General features: G+C 42.7%; 1 protein-coding gene across 1 annotated transcript; it reads right to left on the bottom strand.

Moving 5' to 3' along the window:
- On the bottom strand, positions 1 to 24,946 carry NDP (norrin cystine knot growth factor NDP). Its single transcript, XM_069464080.1, has 3 exons — positions 24,859 to 24,946; positions 9,667 to 10,047; positions 1 to 1,228 (listed from the first exon to the last, which is right to left on the bottom strand). Exons 2-3 carry the CDS (start codon positions 9,838 to 9,840, stop codon positions 1,001 to 1,003), a joined length of 402 nt encoding a protein of 133 aa, XP_069320181.1. The 5' UTR covers positions 9,841 to 10,047; positions 24,859 to 24,946; the 3' UTR covers positions 1 to 1,000.
- Between the last annotated feature and the right edge of the window lie 2,139 nt (positions 24,947 to 27,085).

The raw sequence follows: 27,085 nt of genomic DNA, 5'->3' as shown, positions 1-27,085 counted from the left end.
TTTGAAGATCCTCTCTTTTTATTTCAAAACATGGGAATAACTCAAAATTTGAGCCTCAAGGACCGAAACGTATTTGAACCAAATGTTCAGAAGATGAGCCAGGCCATCATTTTGGCAACAAGCTTCACATGGACACTTATTAGAGAATGATGCCCGCGACACAGCTAAAGCTATAGCACACTCACAAATAGGTTCATACTTGGCTGTCTAATTTGCATGCATGAGTATGTTGCATTCTCCATGCCACTAGTACATATATGCCTTTCCCAAAGTCAGTGCAGGATCCGTATTTGTGCAAGTCTTTAAAAGTCTGCTCCCTTACAAAATTTTACCATAATTTAACTGAGACAGTCTTCTGGTGACAAATTCTTTCTGCCACCTTTACTTCCCAAAAGTCATTTTTGAATAATAATTATGGCTGTCAAGAGTTCCAGCATCACTTAAGAGAATCCGTTTGTTAGTTATTTTAATGTCAGTTAGCTGACTGTGAGTAAACCTGGCTAAACATATCCACATGCTTGGTGTCTGGAATTTGAAATTGGTAACCTTTAGTAGCGATGGCAACCTTAGACCAAAATGACAAGAGAACAAAAACCAACAACAGAAGATGTCCCGGAAAGAGTGGGGCTTTCCTGCTTTCCAAAGCAAATTCTTAACAGTGACAGCCTGACACGCTCTTGCATGGGGGCCCACTTTTTCCCACTAATGCTGAATTGTTGGAAACCCAGACAGCATTCAGAGCCAAGGGGGGAAATGCCTGAATCTGAAAAGGAACCAAAAGAAATTGTACCAGGGAAAGGAGATGGGAACTGAAAACAAGTTCCCAGAGTGTCTCTCTCTGTCAACAAGCATGTAGAATCTTTATTACTAGAATATTCAGAGTCCCACGGGAATTGCTGCATCTTTTTTTTGCCTTAACTCTTTTCTTGCCAGTCCTTCCCTGGCTGGTTGAACTGCCCCTGCGGTTGTCCCATCCTGAAGCCAGGCTCAGCAGCAGGCCTCAGGAGCTGCATTCCTCGCAGTGACAGGAGAGGATGTACCGGTAGGTGGCAGTGAGTCGCATGCCTCCTGAGCATCGCAGCCGCAATGCCTTCAGCTTGGAGGTCTGGGGCCGGCAGCAGTGACAGGAGGAACGGAAGGGTTGCTTGAGGACAGTGCTGAAGGACACCAAGGGCTCGGAGCGTGACGCCTGGCTGCAGTGCCCCTCGCACCTGGCCAGGAGCACCATCTGGGGAGAGAAGAGGAGGTAGTTACCCTGCAGGGATATCAAAACCTCAGCCAGGTACCACAGCATCCTTTGAAAGACCCTAACACTCCTTGCCAATTCCTGCTGGATTAGACCAATGGCTCTCAGCCCTGGTTGCATATTGGAATTACCTGGCAAACTTTTTAAAAAAATGTCAACACCAAAGCCCCATTTCAGGCCAATTGAATTAAAATCCTTGGGGGTAGGGCCAGGCTTTTGTGGTTTTTCAAAGCTTCTTAGGTGATTTCAAAGTGTACTGAGGGTTTAGAACCACTGGACGTGGCCCATCACCGTTCTGTGCAGGTAAAAATCAAAGAACAGCAAAAAAATATTTCTCCTGATAGGTGTTGGTCTACCATGGGTCCAATGCATTTCAATTTTACCAGTAGCAAAATGCAGAAAGTCATTTCAAATTGAAATCAAAGAGTAAATAAAGAATGACTACAGAAAAAGGGAAATGGCTTGTACAGGGTATCGCTAAAGAAAAGTAATAATGTTTCTGAAGAAGAAGGGATAATTATCCTCAGTGAAATGTTCTGGAGGCTGCAACTTGGGACAAAAGAATCACATTTCTTTTGTATACAGTGAAGGAGCCTGAGATTTGTGCAATCACATCTGCGTCTTCAGAGTCATTTAGGGCAAATATTAGGATGCACTCATCCTGATCATTCTCCATTTCCAAAGGTTTGGGCTAGGGTAACAGAGGTGGTGTGTGCTTTATAGTGGCTCCTAATCTGGCTATAGTAAACAGATACCTTTCAGAATCTGATGAATACTACCAAAGTTATCCTCAGAAAAATGTACATAAGCACACATTCAATATTTTGCATACAGCTTACGGGAATGTACAAAAGGCTTATTTATGTATCCCATACAGAAATCCTAGTATCCTGGGAGTGGAAGTCATGGGTGGGGTAGGGTGTAGCAGCTTGATTCATTAAGCTACATAACTCTATATACTGGGGTGGAGAGTGGGTACAGAACCTGAGATTATTGGTCCATGTTTATGTGGGAGGGTTTTGCTTGGTGAATTTCACGTTAAATGATAGAGAAAAAGTTGCCCTATAATTCCAGAGTCAACAAGATCATACAAAGTGGAACTGTTCAAATGAAAGATTAAAAGATACATATATATGCATGAAACCTTTTGACATTTGCCTTATGATATTTTGGGAATTAGCAGTTATTATTAAAGACCCATCAGCTATTATCTCTGACATCATCCTATAGGGCAGAATTAAACACCCAAGGATTAAAAGAAGGAAATAGCCAGTCCATCTTTCCAAAAGGGGGAAAAGATGACTTCTGGTCCTTATAGATCATTAACATCATTATCTGAGAAGATGCTGGGGGTAAGTCCAACAATCACTTAGCAACCACCAGGGCAATATGAGATACTAGAGTAAAAACAGCACGGCTTGGGGAAGAATAAGTAAGTTGGACTAGACCAACTGATTAATTTTCTCTGAAAGATCACAGAGGCAAAGAGCAAATGACAGCTGTAAGCTGTTTTGATTTTATTAAAGCTTTTGATTCTATCCTGCCTGCTCTTCACATCATCAGGCAAAATTAAACATGATCTAAAACAGGTTTTTTGTTTTGTTTGTTTGTTTTGTTTTTAGAGAGGGGATCTTGCTATGTTGCCCAGGCAGGAATGCAGTGGCTATTCACAAGCATGATCACAGCTTTCTGTAGCCTCAAACTCCTGGGCTCAAGGGATCCTCCTAATTCAGCCTTCCGAGTAGCTGGGAATACAGGCATGTGCACTGCAGCCAGCTCTGGAACAAGCTTTGAGAGATTATGTTATAGGTCTCTGGTGCCCAACCCCATCTCTCTAATGAGAAGGAGAGAGTCCAAGATCTTCCCTAGTCCTTTCTCCCCAAACCTGCCAGTACATGGGAAGAGCTGCTTGACACCTCACCTTGGAGTAGTGTTAAATTTGCTGATCTCTAATTTAAATTATCTGTTAGGTTGATTAAGCAGTTATTCAAAGAGTCACCTTCCAAAATAGAGTCTTTAGAGGTCGAATTTTGGTCTGTATGGATTTAGCAAACCTGCACCAACAGACTTAATTGAGAAGGGCCGAAGACAATATGGGCATTAAATCCAAATGATACACATGCAGGTGAACCAAACACAGACCTAACTAACCAGGCCATTAGCGCTGGCCATAAAATGACCAAGTCAGCAGTGTAGGGCCATTTGTAGAGGAGCTAACCTGATTGTTATTTCACCAGAAGTTTTCAGGATGTCAAGCTCCACCCCAGCCCACTCTAAAGGACAAGAACTCTAGGCACTGAAGGACCTGGGGCCACCTCCAATGGAAGAGGACCAGGCTCCTCTTCCTCAAGAGCTGGATTTCCTGCACAAAGAGAATGCACAGACATGTACAATGAACACCTTCAGTGGCTGCCCCTGGTCATCAGAATAAAATCCATCATTTTGAACAGGTGTCGAGGCCCTCCATGACCCGAGTTTCACATATCTTTCCAGTCTTATTTGCCACTGTTCTCATCACCCACTCCCTACTCCGATCAAGCTTAACTACTTAGGAGTTGATGGAACTGCCCCGAATTCCCCTGCCTCTTGCTTTTGCTGTGTCTTCCCTCTCCCAGGAATGTCCTTTCCACCTAGCTCTGCTTAATGAAATCCCATCTATCTGCTCTGTGGCCAAATTCAATTTCCCCCTCCTTGAGGAAGAGACTATGAAACAATTATTGGACTCTTGATATTACACACACACACACACACACACACAAACACACAAATCCCCTCTTTAGGAGACCTAAGTATATAGACCCTAGCTCGAAGTTGGAAACTATATGGAAATCTACCTCTGCTTTGTGTATGTGTGTTGGAGGGGTGAAGCAGAAGTTTGGAAGATAAGATCCATAAATGGGTGCCTTTAAGAAATGAAGAGATAACCATTTGCTTTCCAGGTTTACTCTCAATAGTCCACATTTTAGCCTGTGTCACGCCTTATCTGTATTTTAGCACTTAATGAACATTTCCTGACCTCTTCCAGACCAGAGCTTCTCAAACAGGAATGAGCAATTGAATCAGCTGGGATCTTGTTAAAAGGCAGGTTCTGAGTAGTTCTAGGGTAGGGCCCGAGATTCTGCATTTCTTTCTTTCTTTCTTTCTTTCTTTTTTTAGACAGAGTCTCACTCTGTTGCCCAGGCTAGAGTGCTGTGGCATCGGCCTAGCTCACAGCAACCTCAAACTCCTGGGCTCAAGCGATCCTACTGCCTCAGCCTCCCGAGTAGCTGGGACTATAGGCATGCGCCACCAGGCCCGGCTAATTTTTCTATATATGTTTTTAGCTGTCCATGTAATTTCTTTCTATTTTTAGTAGAGACGGGGTCTCGCCCTTGCTCAGGCTGGTCTCGAACTCCTGAGCTCAAACGATCCTCCCGCCTCGGCCTCCCAGAGTGCTAGGATTATAGGCGTGAGCCACTGCGCCCGGCCTGCATTTCTTATAAGATTCTATTAATAGTTGATATTGGTACTGCTGGGTAGCCACACTTTGAGTAGCAAGGCTCTGGACCCATTAAAGTTTCAGGGCTCTGCTAAAGTTCGAGGATCACTAGATAGCAATCATTTCGCTAACAGGAACATTTATCGAGTGCTTGCGAGTTATCTCATTTAATCCTCAGCAACACTACAAGAAAGGTATTATTATGATCTGTACTATTACAACAGATGAAGAAACTCAGGCTTTAGAGCGTTTCAGTAATTTGCCCAAATTTTCACATTTCTGGTAAAAGGCAGAGTTAGAATCAAACCCAGATCTGTCTGAAACCAAACCCCTGACCAAAACCACTATAATTGCCTCCTAATACTAAGATGTTTTCATAAGGCATTAGCCAATTCATACCTTTCTCTAATCTATATTGACCCACCTCTGGGATCCCTGACCATGTCATTTTTATAGACATACTAGTCTAACTTTTGTCTTATGGGCTTCTTGGGACATAGCTTCACCACCCCCAAGCTCACACTGAATGGAATCTTCCAAGAGCCTGACTGACCAGGTGTCTCCATTAGCATCAGAATAGAGAGCCATCTGTCCTGTCCTACAACAGTGTTTTGGCTATTTTACCCCAACCAAGTGGGAAACATATTTTGCCCTTTTCACAGCACTGAACACTGTGCGTCTCTATTTCTGTGGCCCTGGAAGCGCCCCTTTTCTCCTCAGGAGCAAGACTCACCCATGCTGCCTCTCCCATTCCTTTCCTCACCAGCAACCTCAATAAACATCTCCAGGGACCCAGGTCAACCTCCAAAGGGTCTGTGCCAGGCAGAGGGCACCAACAAAATTGCAATCAGGGAAACAGAGCAGCATGGGGGTAGTGAGGGCTTTGAAGAGGTGGGTGGGAACTCAGCTCACTCCAACCAGAATCTGGTCTCATCACTCAGGTCACAAATCAAAGTAACACAAAGTGGCCTTTGCACACGGAACACCTCTCTTCCCTCTCTCTCTCCCCTATTTACATGTAAGCATTACGAGGGCAAAAACTTTGTCTCTTTTTTCTTTCTTTCCATTTTAATGTCTCCAGAACCTTCCACAGCACCTGCACATAGTAGGCATTCAGTATAAGTGTGCTTCTTTATAAAAATCAAGTTATATGTCTAAGTAGTCAATTGTGTTATAAATATGACATTTCTGGCTCCGTCACTGCTCCTATCACACTATGAGCTTGGTGAGCAGCTGTAGGAGATGGCCTGGGGTCCTGACAGCTGCCTCCGAACACCAAGAGTCAGCCCTTAGTGTGCCAGGTCCCTTTTCCTCTAGGAATTTCCCCAGGCTTTAACCCTGAACCCTCCTCCTTCTCTTTTGTTGCTGCCCCTTGGGCTCCCCATCTGCTCCTGTGCCTTTCAGAGTTCAGACAATGGTGCCCTAGTTCCATGCTGGGGCCTGGGGCCACCATCTCACACTCCTCATTCAACTCAGGCTTCACAGGCCTGCCCTGCCAGCCCCATTCCTGAAGACCCTTCCCTGGCCTGGAGTCCAGAACTCACGCCTCTCCAGCCCCTCCCTCCTCCCCTCACCTGGGAAGGGAGGTCAGCCCAGACAGCAAGGGCTGTTTCTCTTTTGCTTTTATCCTCTCTCTTAGCACCCAGCACAGTGGCTTACATTTTCTTTGCTCTTCTGCCCCACCCTGTGGTTTAACAAGACCCACAATGCAGTTCATTTTCCTAATCCTTTAAGACTATAGGACATCCCAACAGTTATTGAGGTCTCAGTAGTGACTGAAATAGAAAAATGAGTCTAAACACCTGTCCAGTTTATAACTTCATCATCAAGATCATAATATCATTTATTAAATGTCTTATTATATGCTGGACACTGTTCTGGATGCTTTACAAATATTATCACCAACACCCATACTCGCACCCTCAGGTGGACAGCTCCATTTTGTGTGAGAAGAAATTGAGGCACCAAATGTGGAGCTGGAATTAAAAACCAAGTCTCTCTCACTTCAAAGCCTCAGTTCCCTTAAAGATTCCCCAGGCAGCCTGTTCCCACTAACCACTAACCTTTTGCCCATTTGCTATATAGTCTTTACTTACTCAGAATTTCAGAGAAACAGGGTCTCCCATCAAGATTATAAATGAACCTGCCATTCCTAGGATCCTTTGCACCCAGGAGGTACCACCACCTAAAGCCACCAGGCACATCCTAATCTGTGGCCACGCTGTCCTCCTTGGTGGGTCACTGTGGCTAGTCTTTTCCACCTGACTTCATCTCAGTCCTTTCCTGAATTGCTAGGAGATGAGTGACAGGACCTTGGAACAGTCCAGCTGCAAGTTCAGGGCTAGGATGAACAGGCAGTCTGATTGGAGGCTCCCAGAAAAGCTTTCACTACTATTTCTTTTTTCTAGAAAAAATTGCTGAGTATAAATCATTATTGCTAGCAGATGAAAAGTTGAGCCTGGACTTCCAAATAATGGCTCTTGCTTTCTACTTGTGTTCGTCCAAGTAGCAGAAAGATGTATGCTCTGAGGCAGACATTGCCCCTCCCTGGTTATATTATATGACAACAAGCAACCTACTTCTTTCAGGTTTCAGTTTTCCTTACTGGTAGAATGGGCCTGATAACAGCTGCCATCACAGGTTCAGAACATATAGTATGAGGTGCCTGACACATGTTAGGTGTTCAAGCAGGTGCCCCCCCCCCCCTGAGCTTGGGTCACATGCTCCCCTTCATCTGTCTTCATAAGGCCAGATACTGAATAAATGCAAATCAGGAAGCACTAACAATTGACAGGCAAACAGTAGGCATGTGTCTAATAAATAATGGCCCTTAAAGATGATAGTGAGGGAATATTTATGTGGAGAGGAAAAATCTACTGTTAAGTGTCTTCTTTGTAAAAGAGACTAAGGTGGATTATTGTTGGCCTTTTTCTAGACACAGGCTGAATGTTCTAGCCCAAGTTTCTAAAGGCAAACAATTTCATTAAATAAGACCCATTGGAGAGAAGGTCAGCCTGAGTCTGTGAGAGTTAAGAATTATAGAATATTTCAAAACGAAAAACAGTTTTGTTCCTGGGTACATAGAGAAAATCGAATCCAGAAAAGGTCTGGGTAGTTGAGATTTTGCCAGACATATTTTATGGCCAAGGAAGAAAGGTTTATAATTACAAGCACCATTTACATAAAACTACTGCTATATTTGGGATGTTTGAAAACAGATTGTTCCCATGAAATTACAAACATTTCTCCTACTATCACAATCTTGTGCTGTTATTTACCATGGCTTTCTGGAAGAAGCAAAGGTGAACAATAGTAGACTGGAGTCTGTTTCTAAGATTCATGTCCAAGCACCGTGAGTTTGTTGGGTTTCAGATAACGACATCTCTTCTTTGATCCTTCCTAGGTTAATGTGATAGTCGCTAAGGCATTCCTCCATCATTTCATCCAATCTTTCCAGATTGTTCTCTAGTTTTTATAGACGCTACTATTTATTTGTTCCTTTCTATCATCACAGTGACCGACACTTTCTTTGAAATAATTTTAATTCCTCTTTTTAAAATAATCTTGATTATGGAGGACAATCCAACAAAGGGAGAAATTATCCATGGTCTAAGAAACACTAAATATTAATGCCGTCTGTTTCTGCAGAGGGAGCGAAGGAGAAACTAGTAATTGCTATAGTCTGCCTTACTTGGGCCTACAGTTTCTGAGCAATCACGGTTGTAAAAACAGTTCTCATTTTTTTTTCTCAATTTGTTTTAGTTTTCTTTTCCCAAGAAGGGATTGTAGGCCTGCAAAAATTTACGTTCATCTATTTACTCCTTTTTTTTTTTTTTTTTTTGGTTCTGCAAGTACAAGTAAGAGACAGAAAGTTTTTCTTAAGTGGAAAATCTCTATTTTTTCCCACAGTCATAGGTCTTGTTAATATAATGGTTAAAGTGATTTAACTCAAATTCTGATCCCCCCCAACCAAAACAAGTCATCATCATTGAGCTATAATCGGAGAAGTTAATGGAAATTTTAAAGGCAGACAGAAGTCATAATGTTTTTAAATGGAGAGTGGAGAGATTGACTTATATGGTCTTAATTCTAGTGGTTGATGTTACAAAAAGTCTTAATTATACTGGTAATTAAAAAAATACTTGTCACATGAGAATGTTTAAATGGTTTTAGTCTCAGGAAAATCTCTGAGGTTGGGCTAAAAAAATTCTTATTTACCAAATGTGGACAAATTTCATTTATGTGCCTGTTTGGGTCAGTGACAGTCATGAGAATTCATTCAGAGTATGTCCCTTCCTACAATGTACCTCCCTTCTGGGTGGTCCATGCGGCTGGCCACTCTTGGTGGCCTTTTAAGCATGATATTCCTTTGCACACTACTGGGCCGTGGGTTGCCTATTCTAAGTGAGAATAATTTGGATAACCAATGTAAAAATGATAAATGATCAAATTTCCATCTTATCTTTTGAGATCATTTTAACATAAACATGGCACATAGAGAAAGGCTCAGAACACAAAGCCAGTTACCAACTATTTCACTAGAAAACTCTTTGAAAAGCCCTCCAAGAAGTATGTTCCAGTGCTCCATCATATTTTTTTTGCATTTCTTTCCTCTTTATTGCTGGCGGAGGTAGAAGGAATTAAGATAACATTTTTCGTTCTTGAAAAAGAATGCTACCACTCATAAATTTCACAGCCAGGAACAAAAGACACCCCTTTCACTGGATGAGTGTGCGCATAGTCAATGAGGCAGTTTTACTGACAAAAATACAAAGTCTGGTGGGAAACCCTGAAGGCATGATTCTCCCACAAGCCCTGTGGGCCAGCCACATAACTCAAGTTTGGGCTATGATCATAGTTCTCCATCCCCTGACAAAGAAATATGGTTTCTCTCCTGTTTTGAGGGGGTGGAGATGTTCCCCTACAGAGACCTTGGTCTTACCTTTGAGCTACACTTGTACAATGGGTGACTGATAGAATCCACATAGTGGTGCCTCATGCAGCGTCGAGGGTCCGAGTCCATCATGAATGAGCTGTCCCTTTTGCTGTCTGTATCTCCCATTATCACCAGCAGGGAGAGCATAGAAAAGGATGCAGCTAGTACATGATTTCTCATTGTTGTAAGGAAAAACTTCTCCAGAAGAACAGCAGAGGGAGGCAGAGGACAAAAATTTGGAAATGCCTTCACCTCCTAGGATCCAGTCCCTTTCAAGCAAAGGGCAGGATCTGGCTGAAGCTTTCTGGTTGTCATTGTCCTTTGTATGCCTGAGTTTTGTCTTACTCTTTTCACTTGCAATCCATCATCACAGTATCTGCAGCACAGCTGGAATGAAAACAGAAATTATTTTCCCCAGAAATATTTACCCAGAACCACTAATAGAACCCAGGAGGTATTGAGTAGAATTTTTCCATGTCATTTTGAATGGAGAATATTGGTTTCTAGAGAGTCATTAGCATAAGCTATCATTCATTCCCCCCTACCCCCTGCTTAGCTTGTGCTACATATTTATAACCATTTGGAAATGGACACAATGGTTTAATGGAAGCACATGTTGACTTTAATTGCTGGAGTCTGTGTTCCTAGGGGCAAGAATAGTTTGAACCCATAGTAAAGATTAAACATGGTTCTGGCGACAACATAACTGAATTGGGTGGTCTCATCTTTATCCTTGGTGGGTGGAGGCAGAAGGGTCTATTCCGTTTCTCAGTAAGCTGTGGTGTGAATGTCAGCTTACAGGGCTAGAGAGCAGGCAGGTCACTGATAATGAACACAGGCCATGTCCCATGGGGAAGCACATTTTCCATTTCCAACTCCATACCCAACCACCCACCTAGTTTTCCACTTCTGTGCTCTGAGCTTATCCTGTTTTTGTTTTAAGCCCTGTGCCACCTAGCATCAGTGACAAGCTGCATCTGAAATACACGTTATGCTAACTGGCCTTCAGCATGGTTAAGGCAGCACATGTGTATTTGCCAACAGAGTCACACATTTCTGTAGAGCCTTTGTAGCCTGGGCACATGGTGTAATCTGAAAAAGCAAGCAGCCATTGGAGCACAGACTGACCATTAAAATGGGATCACATTATACAGGTTTTACTGAAATTTGCTTTGTTCTTTTAACCATACCTCTTGAACAAGGGACTGGAGTCCAGAGATCTTCCCCAGTCATCTCACTAACACCCCAGGCATGGCCAACCTCAATGCTTTTTATCATAGCAGAAGGCAGAGAGTATTCAAAATATTTTCAAACATTTAGGAAAATTGGGGGAGCTGACATTACATCCAAAACAAAAGGAACATGATAATTCAAGCTTCAGAAAAACTTTCAAAGGTATTTCAGATAAAAGTTTGATCATTTTGTTCACAGGACAACGTCTTTTTAACTTCCTACTCATGAACAGTCTGAATAAACAGGGCAAAGTGTTGATAAAATCAAGATTAGAAATTCAAGTCGGTATAAGCCAATTTGTTTTGCCCGAATAGAATAGCCTCAGACCCACTTAGCCTCAGTCAACTGTCTTGCAAGTGTGGGGCAGGGCATCCTAAGCAGAGAGGGGTGTGTGAGGTAGGGCTGTTTCAGAGCAGGGCATCCTTGACAACAACAAAGCCTCAGCGCATGTGTTTCAGGAAAGTCCTAGAAATTTCAGGAAGGGCAGGGACCAGTAATGAGGGGACCTACCTGGACTTGAGTCCTGCCATTTATTAGCTGGGGGACCTTACACAGGTCATTTAAACTCTTTCAGCCCCAGTTTCCTCATCTATAGAGGAGTTGGCAGAGATAGCATCTGTTGTCTTTTTTTGTTCTAAAATGCCACCGTGTGATAGCTGTGGATTCAGCTACCACCATCTCCACATGCAGAAGGTAATCCTAAATTGAGGGGACCATATTTCCACCCACTCTGTACCACTTTCCCTTATGTGCATGCTAATGGCAGTATCTTGTTAAAATGGATCAAACCTGCGCCCAAAGTCCCAGAACAGCAAAGGATGGAGAAGAGCATGTTTTGCTTTCTTTTCAGCTGCATATTCTAGGTTTTCCTTACGCACATTACCCTGAAACTTACCAAGACTTCAGCTCAAAGAGCCAGAAATTTCTTAGGGTCTATGTTCAGAGGATGCAATATTACTGACCATTTCCTGAGTTTTAATGTGACTAAATTATCCCAAGTGGTTATCTGTCTCTTTGAAGCCTTAATTAGCGTCAGAAAGAGAATTGACTAGATATCTCCTTTCACTGTTCCAGTCTACAGATATTTTCCTCAGGAGTCAATGGCAAAAGGATGAAGGGAAAAGCAGACATTCCAGTCCTGGCCCTCCTTCTTCACTGCCAGCAACTTCTCTTCAAAGCCATGGACAGCAGGTATGGTTAAATGAGCAAAGCAAATTAAAAAAAAAATGTATAGCATGATGGCAAAAACAAGCCATAGCATCAATAAAAAAATCCTACATATATGTATGTATGGTTGTATTTATTGGCGTTTCCTCTTTCTCCACAGAGAAGGAAATATAAAGCCCCCTTAAACATGGGAGATAGACACCCTCACTCATTTAAGGGAAATAAAAATTAAAGTACATTGAGATACTTTGCTCAACCAATCAGATTGATAAAGATTCCAAAGTCTGATCATGCACCCTATTGGCAAGGCTGTGGGAAGACAGGCCCATTTTGGAGACAGTTCAGTATAAATTGGTCCAAACTCTGTAGAGGCCAATTTGGCAATATCTTTTAAAAATGAAAATGTATATAATTTAGACCCAGTAATTTCACTTCTGTGAATTATACTATATGTGAAATCACATGAGCACATGGTTACAATAGCGTAAAATTGGAAACAGCACAAAATATCCATCAATGGGAACTGATTAATCATATTATACAACATTCATACAATGAAATGCTGGGCAACTATATAAAGAAGGATGCAGAAACTCTACGTACTGATTTGTCTTAAAATGGGGAGGGATAAGAATATATATTTGTATTTGCATAGAGAAGTCATGGAAGGATATCCAAGAAACTAATAAAATTAGTTACCTGTGGAAGTTGGGGGGAGAGGCATGGCAGAAAGACTTTTTACTGTGTACCTTTTCGTAGTTTTAGATTTTTGAACCTGTGAGTGTATTACCTATTTAAAATTTAATTAAAAAATAATGCTTTCTCTTTTAAAAGCTCATCTTAAAACTGGTAACTTGCTGGGCGTGGTGGCTCATGCCTATAATCCAAGGGACTTGGGAGGCTGAGGCAGGAAGCTTACTTGAGGCCAGGAGTTTGAGACCAGCCTGGGCAACATAGTGAGACCCCATCTCTGAAAAAAAAAAAAAAAAAACTAGCTGGGCATGATAGCACACACATGTAGTCCCAGCTACTCAGGAGGATCACTTGAGCCCAGGAGTTCGAGGCTGCAGTGAGCTATGATTATGCCACTGCACTCCAGCCTGGGCAACAGAGCGCGACCTTGTTTCTAAAAAAAAAAAAAAAAAAAAAAGCGTCCTTATAATGGTCCACAAGGCCCTATGTGATCTGATCTCCCATTCCCTCTCTCAACTAAAAAAAAAAAAATACTAGTAACTAAGTTAATGGATGTTTAATGTTTATGCCATTTTGAGTATTTTAATGATATTATAGTTTTATCTCTTATGAATATGGGAAGAAATGTTAGTCTTTCTTTAGTCAAATATTCTTCCGGTGAATCATTTAGTTCTTGTAAGCTACTGCCACCTAGTAGCAACATCCTGAATTGCAAGCACAGTCAAATTTTGTTTTCCTGAAAAGTGAATAAAACACTTTGCAAGCAATTATTGTGAAGTTTACACAGATAAAGAGATAGTTAATCTCAGATACAATGTAACTTTATCATACATTTTTCTCTTTAGAGATGATACACTGAACCTAGAAGTAGTAATAAAGAATAAAAGAGTAAGAAGAAATGTTGCTTCACCACTAATTCTCAGAAACAGGTTTCTCATTTTAACACACTCACAAAGCATGATACTTTTTGTCCAGCTTTTATCTTAAACTCTGAAATAATAATGCAAATAACAATGTGAATAGGCCACAGAACTCACAGAACCTTCAAAACCAAAAGGTAAGTTTCTGGTAACATAACGCCAGGATTTTTTTGCCTTAAGTGTTCAAATTGAATGAACCAACACCGTTGTTTTGAAGAAGAAATAAAAATAAAGCTCAAGAAAAAAGCAATGTTATGTCGAGGTGTCTTAACACTGTGCTGGTCAGGGTGTACATAGCTGAAAATGTGCAGAGTGTGGTTGTAGAGCAGGGGTGAGACCTCACAAAGAGGAAAATCAGGAATTAAGGAAATTTACACCACCAACATCCCCACTTTCTGGCAGCCTAGGGGCATCTCTGCCTTGTAGGAGCTTTTGTCATTTTCTCAAAAGTAAATTAATTCCAGTTTGCCTTAATTTTTTCAAGCTGTGTGTCATAAAATCAAACGCTGCCGATCAAGACTTAGAACCTTAGCTCAGGCAATAATGAACTGAATGAGAGAATGACTCTTTTACTGAACTCACTAGCCCTGTGGCCACTCTGTGCTCCGGGTATAGTCTCTGAAACATGGACTTGGCTGATGTACAGGGCCCACATTCTAATAGCTTCAGTGTGGAGCCTCTGCCGGCAGGAGAGGCACGTAGGCTGGCATGCCCGACTTTGGAGCTACCCTCCAAACGATACCAGTGGAAAAGAACAACTGGTGCCCAGATTTCCCCACCTGTCATCCTCAGCGAAATAATATAGCAGAGCTTACAGTGGGCCCAGCCTCCTGGGTGTGAGATGGTGTTGTGCCCACAGAGCAGCTCACTCCTGGGCTGACCTTCTGCCTGGCAGAGGGTAAAGTACTGGTTTCATGCAAGTTATTCCAGCCACAGGCTAAGACAAGTGGCATGTGCCAAGAATGGCCTTATCCTTGCCTTGCTTGCCAGGCACAGGAGGGCAGCGCTTTGGTATCCATGTTCTCCCCACCTCCACCTTGGCTGTTTTTAATATTAATATATGCAGGTATTCCCTCCTGTGGGTTCTTTCGACAAGTTTTTTTTTTAAACACATATTCGTTGAGCACCCACTATGTGTCTCCTTTTGCTCTAACAAATAAGAGATAAGGGTCAAGGAAAAAAATAGGTTCTATCCTAGATTTCTCTTCTAGCTCACCTCTCTGCAGAGTCTCGGCCTTTTGTTTTCCTGGGTGATTTTTTGGACACATTGATAAATTTCCTTAACATATCATTTGTACCCAACATGCACTGCATCATTTCTGAGAAGATCAAGTTAAGCAGTCATCTGCTTTATAAAATGACTTTGGAATTGAGTGAGGGTATCAGCCAGAATTATTTGTTATTTATCGTAATTTTTAAAAATTATGATATGAGACATGAACAAGGTAAAGATGGCAGAACATACAGCCTCTCTCAAAGGAATTACCAAAAAAAAAAAAAAATCAAAGATTTATAACTGTGGAAGAAAGCTTGCTAGATAACACTTCATGTGGCACTAGGATTAGAAAAACAAGAAACTCTAGGTCTAATTCTGAGGGTGTGAAGTGCTAAGTAGCCCCTTCCCAAGAACCCAAAAGAATTCCGATTGGGTCTAGTCAACTAGAAGCCTTGGAGAATAAATCAGATGCCTCTTCCCAAGGCACTTAATTTATAAACTGTAAACAGCATGTTGGATTTTATAAAGCATCCCATGTGCTCAATGAATGATTTTTCATATTATTCCTATCTGGAAGCACATCAGTAGTAGCCAAGAAGTCAGGCCTGGGCTGACCCAGAGGCAGCAGTACTGACCGCAAACACTACCAGGCCTCCAGCCTGCCAGCCCCAGGTATCTCCAAGGATGAGCAGCCACAAGGTCAGTGGGGAGGGAGCGGCTATTCTACAGTGTGGGATTGGTGGGGGGTGAGAGTGCGTGGGAGGGAATGACTGCCCCCATAGTGTTACTGCAGGAGAGAGAAGACAACATCCTTGGGGTTAAACAACAGTCCTCCAGTCTCTGATAGGACTCTGTGTTCTCTCAACCTGCACTACTAGCCAAGTGTGGCCAAACTCAGCAGTAGGGGTGATGGAGGAAGAAAAGAGATTGGAGAAGCAAAAGGAAAGAAGGAGTATAGCCGGGGAAAGAGGCAATAAATCACAATTCTGGGATAAACAGGAGTGATAAAATGAATGATTGGGAATAGAAACGGTTTGGGGGGATGAGCCAACTGTCAAGCGGCCCCGCCTGTGTGTGTGTCCTTGGCTTGAATAGTTTTACTGTCTAGGGAAGGACTGGAGTGGGAGGACTCGGCCTTGAGCCTGACTGGAACTTAAAAATCTTGATTTTGAGGCATTATCAGGAAATCCAGAAAAACCTCTCGTTGTCCAGGCTCCCAGTTACCTACAGCTTTCATCTTTTCTTTCCCAGACCCATTACCAGCCTATGTTGTTAGTGTCCTGTGTCCTGGTATTTTGCACTGATTTTTCAGAAATATTGGATAACAATTTCTCTGCATTCTGAAAACTAAAGAGGATTCTACTGTTGCCTGATCTGGTGGAAGGCAGGCTGCTATGAACGATCTTCAATCCATCAGTCCTGCCCTCCCATCATTGGCTGTGTGATTTTGAGCAAGTCACTTGCCTTCTCTGGGACTCAGTTTCCTCATCTACAAAATGAATAGATTGGGCTAGATGTTTCTATGGCCCTATCCATTTTTAACAGTCTCTAACTCTACCCAAGCTTTTCAGAGTACAGCACCTGCTTTGGGGCTACATAGACCCCAAAGCAATCCTACAAAAAGAGTTCCTTCCTTACTCAAGGAGTTAATGATTGCAGAAGAATCCAAACAAGGTCTAATGTGGTACCTGAGCTAACACTGAAGGTCAAGCTGTAAGAGCTTGCCCCTTGATGAGGCCATATTGGTGGTCTGGAATAAAAATAGCCCTTAATAACCGATTGATTTGGTGCTTGCAATGTACTAAATGTAGTTTATAAATTTATAATGTCCTGTTAATAATAGGAAGTGGTTAGCAAGAATATTTAACCAGTTCCTGTTTCTCTTAAAGCTGTCTTAAAATTTGTGGTGTTGGGCCGGGCGCGGTGGCTCACGCCTGTAATCCTAGCACTCTGGGAGGCCGCGGTGGGCGGATCGTTTGAGCTCAGGAGTTCGAGACCAGCCTGAGCAAGAGCGAGACCCCATCTCTACTAAAAATAGAAAGAAATTATATAGACAGCTAAATATATATATAGAAAAAATTAGCTGGGCATGGTGGCACATGCCTGTAGTCCCAGCTACTCGGGAGGCTGAGGCAGTAGGATCGCTTGAGCCCAGGAGTTTGAGGTTGCTGTGAGCTAAGGCTAACGCCACGGCACTCACTCTAGCCAGGGCAACAGAGTGAGACTCTGTCTCAAAAAAAAAAAAAAAAAAATTTGTGGTGTTTCTGTCCAGCCTCCACCAAAGCTTAAATGGGAAAAGTAGAAAGGTTAATAGTAGTCAATGCTAGAATTAGAGTTCTTTTATTTAATGATGACAACATAGGCTGAGTTTAACTCTCCTGCACCTTTCTTAGGAATGGCCCTTATTTTTAAACTAAGCTTAAGCTACAGATCCTCATGCCCTAGGGGAGTCATCTGTGATGCTCTAGTTCAGGACAGGAGAGGACGATTGGTTAGAAGAGTTGTCTTCTCTACAGATGTAGAATTAATAATGTCCTAGTGGTCAAGAGAAAGGCACTCTGCTTGGTAAAGTCTCCATAGAACCTCTGTGCTAGAAGAGGTACATTCCTGAAGCCCTGAGCTGGGACTTGGCTCTAAAAGAGTTTACCACTGGGTATGGTTCTTGGATCCTGTGCTGGGCATCTGTGGGCTTCTATAATTTCTGTGGAACCACTCATTCTGAGTTCTTAACAGTTGACATAACTAATAGACTTTAGAATACAAACCTTGCATAAATTGGAAATGACCAAGTCTGCTTACTTGAGTGTCAGGGAGCACTTTTCTGTTGAAGTCTTTTCCTCCAGGGGTTTGGATCATTTCTGTAAATCTAGCCACCTGACTAAAAGCTGTGACTGATATGGTGATGAGCTGTCAGGAAGTACTTAGGGGTGGCCTTTCTAGGGTGCCACAAATCAATGGTAGCCCTAAGCAAAGAGTCCCCTTGCATCCTTTCATCAATAGGGAATAAAAGTAGGGAGAGAGTAAGCCACAGAAGAAGTATAAAAAGAAAAGAAGGAAGGATTATTTTTGATATTCAAATCTGCCGCTGCCCTTTCAATTTTTTCAAGTAGCACAACTTCAGAAAGAGAAGGATCCCTTCATTTCACCCATTCCGCCCCAGGAAGGGAGGTTTTGCATGAGGAATGAGACACACTCTACTGCACACCTTGCATAAGACCCTTTGGAAAGAAAGCAAGAGTGTTCTGAGATACCCAATCCAGAGGATTCAGTCCTGTCAAAACACATAAAGATACACTCTCCCTGTGGTAAAGAAAAGGTGGCCAGGTATTCTGAGGACGCTTATGCTGAAATAACTCAACACTTGCTCTGCCATTAGACTGCTGGCTGTGGCATGGCCTTAGAAGAAGAGAGGTGACCAATGTCAGCTCAGGGTACAGGCTCCCTTTTACTCTAGAGCCGAATGAGTATGTTGGCTTTTCTTCAAAGTGTCCAGCAAAGTATTTCCAAAGCTGCATTTGAATCTCCTTACCCGCAATGTTTTGGAATGGTGGGCAGTGATCTAACCTAACAGCTGTAGAGCCCTTTGTTAAGAAAGGGGTATAAACAATAGGAGCTACTTGGTCTTTCCATTTCCTATTCAATCTGCCTTTTCTGCACAGTGGTGGGATTTGAATACTGAATTCCATCCTGTTGCAATCTGGTATACTCCTGGATGCAGACCTATGTCAAAGGAGCAAGGTTAATTTAAAAATCACACAAAAATACATTTCATTATATTGGTAATAACCCCAAACTTGTTGGGCTGGTGGTTCCCTGTTTGTATTTTGCTTTGCTTAAATTCTGCATACTACATCTTTTCCTTGTCAGCTCTCCCATAACAATCCTATTCTGCTACCTTTAGATTCCAAATATCAAAAGAAAAATTTAAATTCTGAAAAAGGAGCAATTTTTCATAATTGGGGGGGATTTATAGGAGTATATTGAGATGTAACGTATCTCCTTGAGTTTTAAAGACAAATTGGACTTTGATTAAGGATTGAATTAATTTTTTTTCTTTTCTTTTCATATCCACGTTAGCAATGTGTGTACCTACATTGTACTTAGAGTTGAGGATAGGGAATGTTTTTTCACTTGAGGAATTGACCTGCTTTTCGGGTAAAGAAGGCAACTTCAAACCCCTTCCTGGGAGAGAGTGGGTGAAATGAAGGGATCCTTCCCTTTCTGAAATTGTACTATTTGAAAAAATTGAAAGGGCAGTGGCAGATTTTGAACATCAAAAATAAAATAATCCTTCCTCCTTCTCTTTTGTTATTTCTCCCATGACCTGCTCTCTTCCTATTTTTAATTCCCTATTGATGAAAGATGGAACAAGACTCCACGTTTAGGGCTGTTGTGGGTTTGTGGCACCACGTAGAAAGGCCACCCCTGAGCATTTTCTGACAGCTCATCAACTTTTGTAAATGTCTTAACCTGTAACCCTTTCATTTTTAAAAGATACTGCAATTGGTTGGATCATGGCTTAAAAGAGGAAATTGGGATTGAGCCAGGTCTTGGAAGAGAGCAAATTGTCTGAAAAATTCTTAGCTTTTGTGGAAAAAAAAAAAGAGAAAAGAGAAAAATATATCTATTGCAAATCTTATACCCGTTGTAAAGTTGCTAGTCAAATGTTCATGTCCAGATTTTGCCATGAGGGTGAAATGGACCCCAACTGGATGAATTCCTGATTATGAGCACTGGGGGATATGTCACCAACTGAAGTTACCCATTCTTTGACTCTTCTGAGTCAGCACTCTTTCTAACAAGAAAGTAGTTGTTCCAGACTGTGAACCCCATCCAAGGTGTTACATTCTGACTATTGAAAATGGGTCTGGGGGTGTGACTCTTAGAGGATATATGCTCAACCATCAGGCTCTGAGAACCACCGAGGAAGGGGACAGTAAGCATAAATAGTGCCAAGCAAATGACTGCCAGAGATACGGGGAGAAAAGCTTTGCAGATGCGGGGGAAGCTGGCATCAGAAATAATGCCATCAGCACAATCTTCCTCAAAAACTCAACTGTGTGGGTGTGTGAATTTGCAGCATGCAACCTGCACAGTCAAACGAGCACTCATTTCAGTACCAGCCTCCCCTTCCCCGCTGCACACATGGGGGTTTTGGAAGGATTCCCCACCCTATGTTTTCTCCTGAAATCAAACACAGAAGTTCATGGTCGCTGACCTGATGGGCGAGGAGTGGGTACTACCAGCTGGAATGTTGCCACTGGCAGGGGCAGACGAGAAAACAGGAATGCTCTTAATGTCCTCCCAAAGAAAACCTTTGATGGACAAAAGAGTGGTTGTATTTTTACCCTCTCTCTTCATGCTGCCAGGCGTCTTTAAATAGATCCTCTAGCCTAGGGACTTGTATGGAATAATTCATATTAAAACTCAAGAAGTAGCAGTGGAGGGGAGTTGGTTCTTTCTTCTCTTTCATTTCTTTGTTTTCTTCCTTTCTTTTTTCCTTCTTGTCAAGCTAACAGGGAAAGGCTCATTTTAATTCAGCTGTGTTAAATTTTTCCTTTTGGGTCTTTTAGTGAACTTCTAATTCAGAAAAGACAACCAAAGCCCCCAGGAAATGAAAAGGAATAGGAAGCCGCCTTGTGGCTTGCTCTCTGATACCTTTTGGTCCCAAGGACATCAGCAGCATCTTTTAAGGATGCTGCACAGGGAGGTTTATATGAGTCACTTAAATGGGAATCTCTAATTGAGAGGTCCACTTCCTTCCATTTGCCACTCATCAACCAAACTGTTGTTCAGCTGTTAAGAGAAAGAATGAAAGAAAGAAAAAAAATCCCTCCGCATTTCTAAAGTCTCATGCATTTTTAGTTCGGCTCAACCCACGATCTATTTCTCCCCTTTCCTTTTCACCAAGCGGGTTTCATGAAGACATTCAGGCCTGTGCTAGCCAAATTAAAAGTCCTGTCTCTCCTTCTTTCTGTTTGAGGAGGGAGGGATGTGGGAAGGACAGAGGAGGAAAGGGGGTAGGGCAGGGCCCAAGGATCCAGGGAGCTTTGTTTCAAGTCACTTGTCTCCCCCACCCCTCCCCCAAACAGAGAATAACCACATTTCTCTTAATGTAGGCCGAAGTGCATCCAGCCATCCCCATAGCTCTCCTGCCCCCAGGCCTTTGCCCCCGCCCCCAGGCCTTTGCCGGGGATATTCGGGTCACTGTGATGGTATGCTTGTCCCTGCCAACCCGGTCACTCCAGCCCTGCTCTTGGCAGCCTAAAGGGCAGCCGCTATTCCTCTCTGCAAGTGGGTTCAGGCTCGGGGCTACGAAAAGCCCCCCAGTCCTATCAGCCCAGCCCCGGCAGAGCTGGTGCCAAGAATGACATCCTGGGAATACTATGAAGATGGGGAGACCTCATGGGCCGTTCTCCCTGGATGGAACAGGACCCAGGCTGTCTGGAAAACAGGCAGAGCCAAGAGCCAGCTCACAATGGAAGGAGCTCAGGCGAAGGGAAAAGGGGGCAGGCTGGGAGCGGTGGCGAGCAAAAGAAAAGAAAAGCCACATGCCACCCAGGAAGATTCCAAGGCAGGCGGGAGGAGGCGGTGGAGGAAGGACTTGCAGGAAGCAAGTACCCAGACATGGCACTGCCAGTCTAGCTGGATTCTTTTCTGAATTAGATTATGCGAAAGCGGGGAAATATATAGCCGGCCAGCTGTTCAAAGGCTTACAACCTTGCTTTTATTGTCCGGGTAAGTTGGTGAGGTGGGGCATCAGAGGAATTCCAAACATACCATCCCAGAGAAATTTTAATATGTTCCACAGTGTCATACACGAAGAGGAAATGACAGCTGATCACAGCCAGGGCAGGGGGCCACAGCAATCCGGGCCCTGGAGCTCACCCACCCTCCCATGGCCCTGCCACCCCCTCTGTGTTAGCACTTCTCAGTCCTTCCACCTGCCTCCCCATCCCGTCTGCACCCGCTGGCTGCTGGCCTAGCCAAGAGGGCCTGGACAAAGTAGCACTGACCAACTGTCATGGGAAGAGGTGAGGATGGGCTCCAAGGTCACCGGCCAAGAAGCTGAGGGCTGGCTAGGGTGAGTCAGGCACCCCAGGGAGTCAGAGGTATTTTAATCCCACCATGGGGGATTATCTACTGATAAGGACTAAGTCAAGGACCCTGGTGATGCTGTCTTCAGGGTTCTTTCCCAGTAACCTAACGGCATGATAAAACACAATACTGAATTATTTGAAAGCAACACTGTGTGTGGCTCTGACCGAGACTCGGGTTTGGGGAACAGCTTCCAGCAGCTTCTTCCCAGGGGCCTCTTGAATATAGGCCAGGCCCAAAGGTCATTAGTTTTGATCCTGGGGATGGAACAAGTAAGTGGTGGGAGATAGTGACTGCATCTTCCTCTGTGCATATTTCTAATTCAATGATTCATCAAGTAGCCCTGATATCAGCTGCTGAGTAGGTGACTCACGCCCAGCCCTGATAGAGACAGCACATGGTCCTTTTCAAAGGGTGCTCCAGAGAGCAGAGAAAGGATCAACTGCTCTTTTTCCAGGCGTCTTCTACCCAGGCTGGAAAGATCCAGGCTAGGTAAGCTGTGCAAGTGACATGTGCCCAGGATCCCAGGATCTGGTGAAAAAAGCCTCAGGGGAACCCCTTAATCATAAATGGAAAGAAAACCTATTGATGAATGAGAATCATTTCAAGTAAATCTGGAAACCAGCAGCTATTTTAAATGGTTCTTTATAGCAAGAAAGTTATTGTCCAGTTTACCCAATGGCAAAGTCCATTTCAGTCCTGAAGATAGCATATAGACTGAGAATTAGGGTGTGGGACAATGTCTCATTCATCTTTGCATCCATCAGGAGTAGCATAGCACTGGGCACATAGAAAATGCTTAATAAATATTTATTAAAATAGCGATGAAATGAATAACCAGTAAGAATAATAGTACTTGAATTGCAAGTTCTTAAAATAGAGTACAAATTGCCAGCCACCATTGGTGGTTATAATTCCAAGAAACTCACCGCATTTTTCAAGGGCCCAAGAAAATAAATGAGTTGGAAATTGTTAAATGTATTGAAAAATGATTTATTTTTCCCTTGACAGTGTCATTGGAACTCGAATTAAGATTGAAAACTCCACAGGCACATTTCCATCTGTGGGTGTCAGCTGCTTGGTACACAGTCGTAAGAAGGCCTCAGCCAGTTCTCCCATTACCTGAACCAAATGTATTTTAAAATAAATGATGCAAAACATTGCATTTTGTGTTCAAACACTCTCAAGTAATGATCTGAATAATATTTTAATAAAATTGTTTTGACTCAGCTAAATGCTTTGCTAACAGCAGTTAAAAAAAAAATCACAGTAAAATTTTATAGCGATAGAATCCATATAGGATTTCTTGAATAGCAACTATTCCAAAGTTGTAAATTAACTCATTCAAATGTCAGATTTTCATTCAACAATGCTTGTTAGGCTAGTTATTAGTGAAAATCAGAAAAGTTCCCCATAAACTATGTCCTGCTCTGCAATGAAAACTGGTCAATAGGACCCTAAAGTTTACTTGCAGAAACAAGACTGGCAAGAAGAAAATGAATAGATATTTGCATGGTCTAAATGCTCAGCTGAGAAGCATTCTGCAGTCCTGGCTGTATTTATTTGGTTGACACCCACAGCCGACATCGCATTTTAGGCATCTCTATGCTTTCAAATGCACCTGGTATTTAATGTTATGTGTTAAAGCAATTTGCAGATGCCAGCTTCTTGTAATTAAAATATATTAATATTAGAAAAGAAAAGAGGCATGTTTTGCAGCAGCCATATCTGTTATTAATGACAATTACAAAGAACTGCGAATGGGACTCCTATCTTGCTAAATAGCTTCCTTTCCCCCGCACCTGAATCTCAATAGAGACGGGCGTCTGCCTCTTTCATGGAGGCTTATCTAGGCTTGTCCATTACAATGAGCCTCAGTTACTGGGCGTTCTGAGTCATTAACATTCTGTACACAATCAAACTTCCCGTCCCCCAAGAAAGAGTTATGCCCAGGCCTCCTACAGCTCGATTGTTCATTTAAAGAGCGAACTTGTATTCAAGAGTTTGAAAGAACCTTCTGAATATTCCTCAGGTATCTGTAGGAGCCATTCCTACAGGTCCTGGTCCCTGTGCTGGTGGGAGCATCCTTTCCCGGTCACTCCTTGGACATCGTGCTGCAGGGACGAGCTGACGACTAAAAATAACCCCCTGCAATAAGTCCAAGGCAAACAGCACGCATTTCCTCGGACTTTTTGCCCAATCAAAATCATACAGTAAACCCATCCTCAGCTCTCCCCAGTGCTACCGCAGGCATCTATGGAAGCGAAGTCCTGCGCGTTGGGAGACGAGTGCAAAGGAGCAGGATTCCTGCAAAGCGTGACACAGAAAGCTAGAAATAAATGTTGCCTATTGTTTGAAGTCATTCTGAGCACTCCGGCAGAGCACTGGCAGGAGATCAGCAGCATACCTAAGTAGCAATAAAAGTAAACAGTGCGTTTTCAAACTCGCAGGCTTGCCTGTGTTAATAGTACCCCCATTGTGAGTGGGATGAGGGCGGTGGGGAAGATACTGGGCTCCACGAATCCATGTTGGCGAGTTGCTGCTTCTCAGCCCCCTTTCACGGGGTCAACTATAAGAACCATCACAAAGTTACATCTAACTACGCAGAGAGTTTGAAAAGAAAATCTCTTTAAGTCAAACCAAAAGATATTTTCGAGCTTCTCTGAGAGGCTCCCTGCTCTGTCACAGACTTCAAAGACCCGTTCATTTAAAAAACACAATGCTAGCATGCTACAGATTAATGCAAATTAAAGTAATGCAAATTTAAGTGGTATTTAAAGGTTGTCTCTTTGTCTGAGAGGAGGATGAAATGCTCGGTTTGGAAAGAAGCGATTTCCTAGGCAAGCCGGCAGCGCTTGTTTTCCTGCTTACCTTGGGGGAAACGCAGGGCTCCTTTCTTCTCAGACTTTTCTGAGAGCTAGAAAGAGGTCCTGTTACTTCCAAATGCTTTTGTTCTTCTGTCCCTCTGTCACATGGCTTGCCTTTTATATTTGCAACACACAAAAGTTAGGACTGTTGTTTAAGCGACACAGGGAGAGAGAGAGAGAGAGAGAGGGAGAGAGAGAGGGAGAGAGAGAGAGAGAGACGGAGAGAGAGAGAATGTCAAATGGAAAAGTGCCATTGCAGTCATATATCAATCAGGCGTGCGGCCGCAGCAGCGCACTAGCAAATGGGAATGCCACGGAAATGTGAGGCGCTCGTTATCGGGGACTCAGCCGCTGCCCACCGCTCGGCTCCCTTCCACCGAGCATCTTGCGATGGGAGCAGCGTAGAAGAACAAGGGCGAGGAAGTTTCTTTCTTTCTCTCTCTCTCTCTCTTTGGTATTATGGAAATAATAAGAGGCCAAATGAATATTCTGAATTTAATTCTTTTGCGAGCATGTGGCTGCCATAAAGATGTGCAGTCCGCAATAGAGACGCATAGTTTTGGAAATAACAAAGATAGAGTGGCATTCTGTTGAAAGATTCGGCAGCTGACTGGGATGAAGTTGAAATTCTAAGCAAGAGAGGAGAAAAATGGGAATCAGAAATCTTTCTCAGGCGATGCTGCTGAAGCAAGTGCAAAAAGCTGCCCTATTTTATCACGATGTGTGTGGGTGGTGAGAATTCTTTTTTTTTTCCCCCCGGAGTTGTTCATCCATTAAATGATTTTTAGCAGCATATACATGATTAAATTTACAGTGGCACTTTAATAAGCACCTTCATCTGCATCATTTAGAATAAAACTTTAGCTCTGATTTAGAAACAATGAGAACTTGACTAACAGGTAAGGCCAACTCACCATGCCACAACTAGTAGAAAAGTGACAAAGATAACTATGTGTGTGGATTAAGTACCTGCAGCTAAATAACGAACGCTGTGTTGTGAGCTGTGGGACTACAAAGGGAAATATTTCATAATCCCTGCCCTTAAAAAGCTGAAAATTAAGACAGAAAACTGTCAGCAATTTTAGTGGAAAATACAAAGAATCCTTTATATTTTTTTTACACCAGGTAGACTCAGCCCCAGAATAATTTATTTTATTAATACTGATGAAGAATTAAACTGAGGATTTTTTTTTAGAAAAACAATATTTCGCAGAAAGTAAATATATCATAAAACTTAAGAAGAAATTTTTCTTGGGAGCTTCTTATAATTATTCATGCTGAAACTGTCGTGTTCTGCTGTACCAAACCATTTATTATTCATTAATAAATTGATAATCACATTAATACTTTTCCACAGAACCTTTACTCCAGTCACTGATGTTTACAAGAGATGTCTTAAAATGTTTAGTTTTACTGCCACCCTTTATTAAAAAGCCCCTTTTCTTTTGTTCTACCTGGGAAAAACCCCTGTCTACCTTGGACCAGCCAGTCACAAACAGAATCCACCTGCAAAGATAAAGGATAAGTGACAAATTCAAAGCCATGAAGGGAAACCTGGCACTTGGCTGATGATGATATTGGCTAAATATCTTAAAAGCAGAAGATCAAAATGCAAATGGAAATTGGACCTTAAAACTGGAAATAATCTGAAAGGGGAAATGACTTGTAGCTGAGTAAGAGCCGTGGAAACAGTCAGGAATACATTTTCTGGCTCAATTTTGTGGGTCAGATTGGGAGGGAGAATGAACTCTTTGGCCGTGAACATTTTCAAATAGCAGAGCTTGACATCCATCCACCTTTTCATTTCTCCTAAGAAACAATTTGTGGCTTTCTCAACATATGCTCTCTACTCCACCCTGCCATCTTTCACCTTCGGGTTGTCAGGGTCACCCTATCTGCTGTGAAACAACATGAAAAGGTGCAGTTCTTCCTGGGCGGAATTTTCCAGAAAGTATAAAGATTGCAAACACATTGACTACTTGGCTGCAGAAGACAGGCTTTCTCCCAGATGGAGCCCCACTGCTTCCTCCAACCATTATTCTGTCAGGGGTGGCGAAGAATACCATCTGCTGCCCCATTCAAGAGGGAGGCTTTGCCTCCGCCCACTGGGATGCAGAGGACCGGTTTCTAAGGCTATCAATAGGTATCTGGCAACAGCAACTCTTTTCATCACATCACCATGCTTTTTAGAAAGGTCACTGTGCCATGCATGGTTTCTTTACTGGCCATCA

The sequence above is a fragment of the Eulemur rufifrons genome, chromosome 30, assembly GCF_041146395.1.
Source record: "Eulemur rufifrons isolate Redbay chromosome 30, OSU_ERuf_1, whole genome shotgun sequence".
Taxonomy (NCBI): Eukaryota; Metazoa; Chordata; class Mammalia; order Primates; family Lemuridae; genus Eulemur; species Eulemur rufifrons.
Note: the sequence above shows the minus strand (reverse complement) of the source record. Positions and strands in the feature narration are given on the sequence as shown.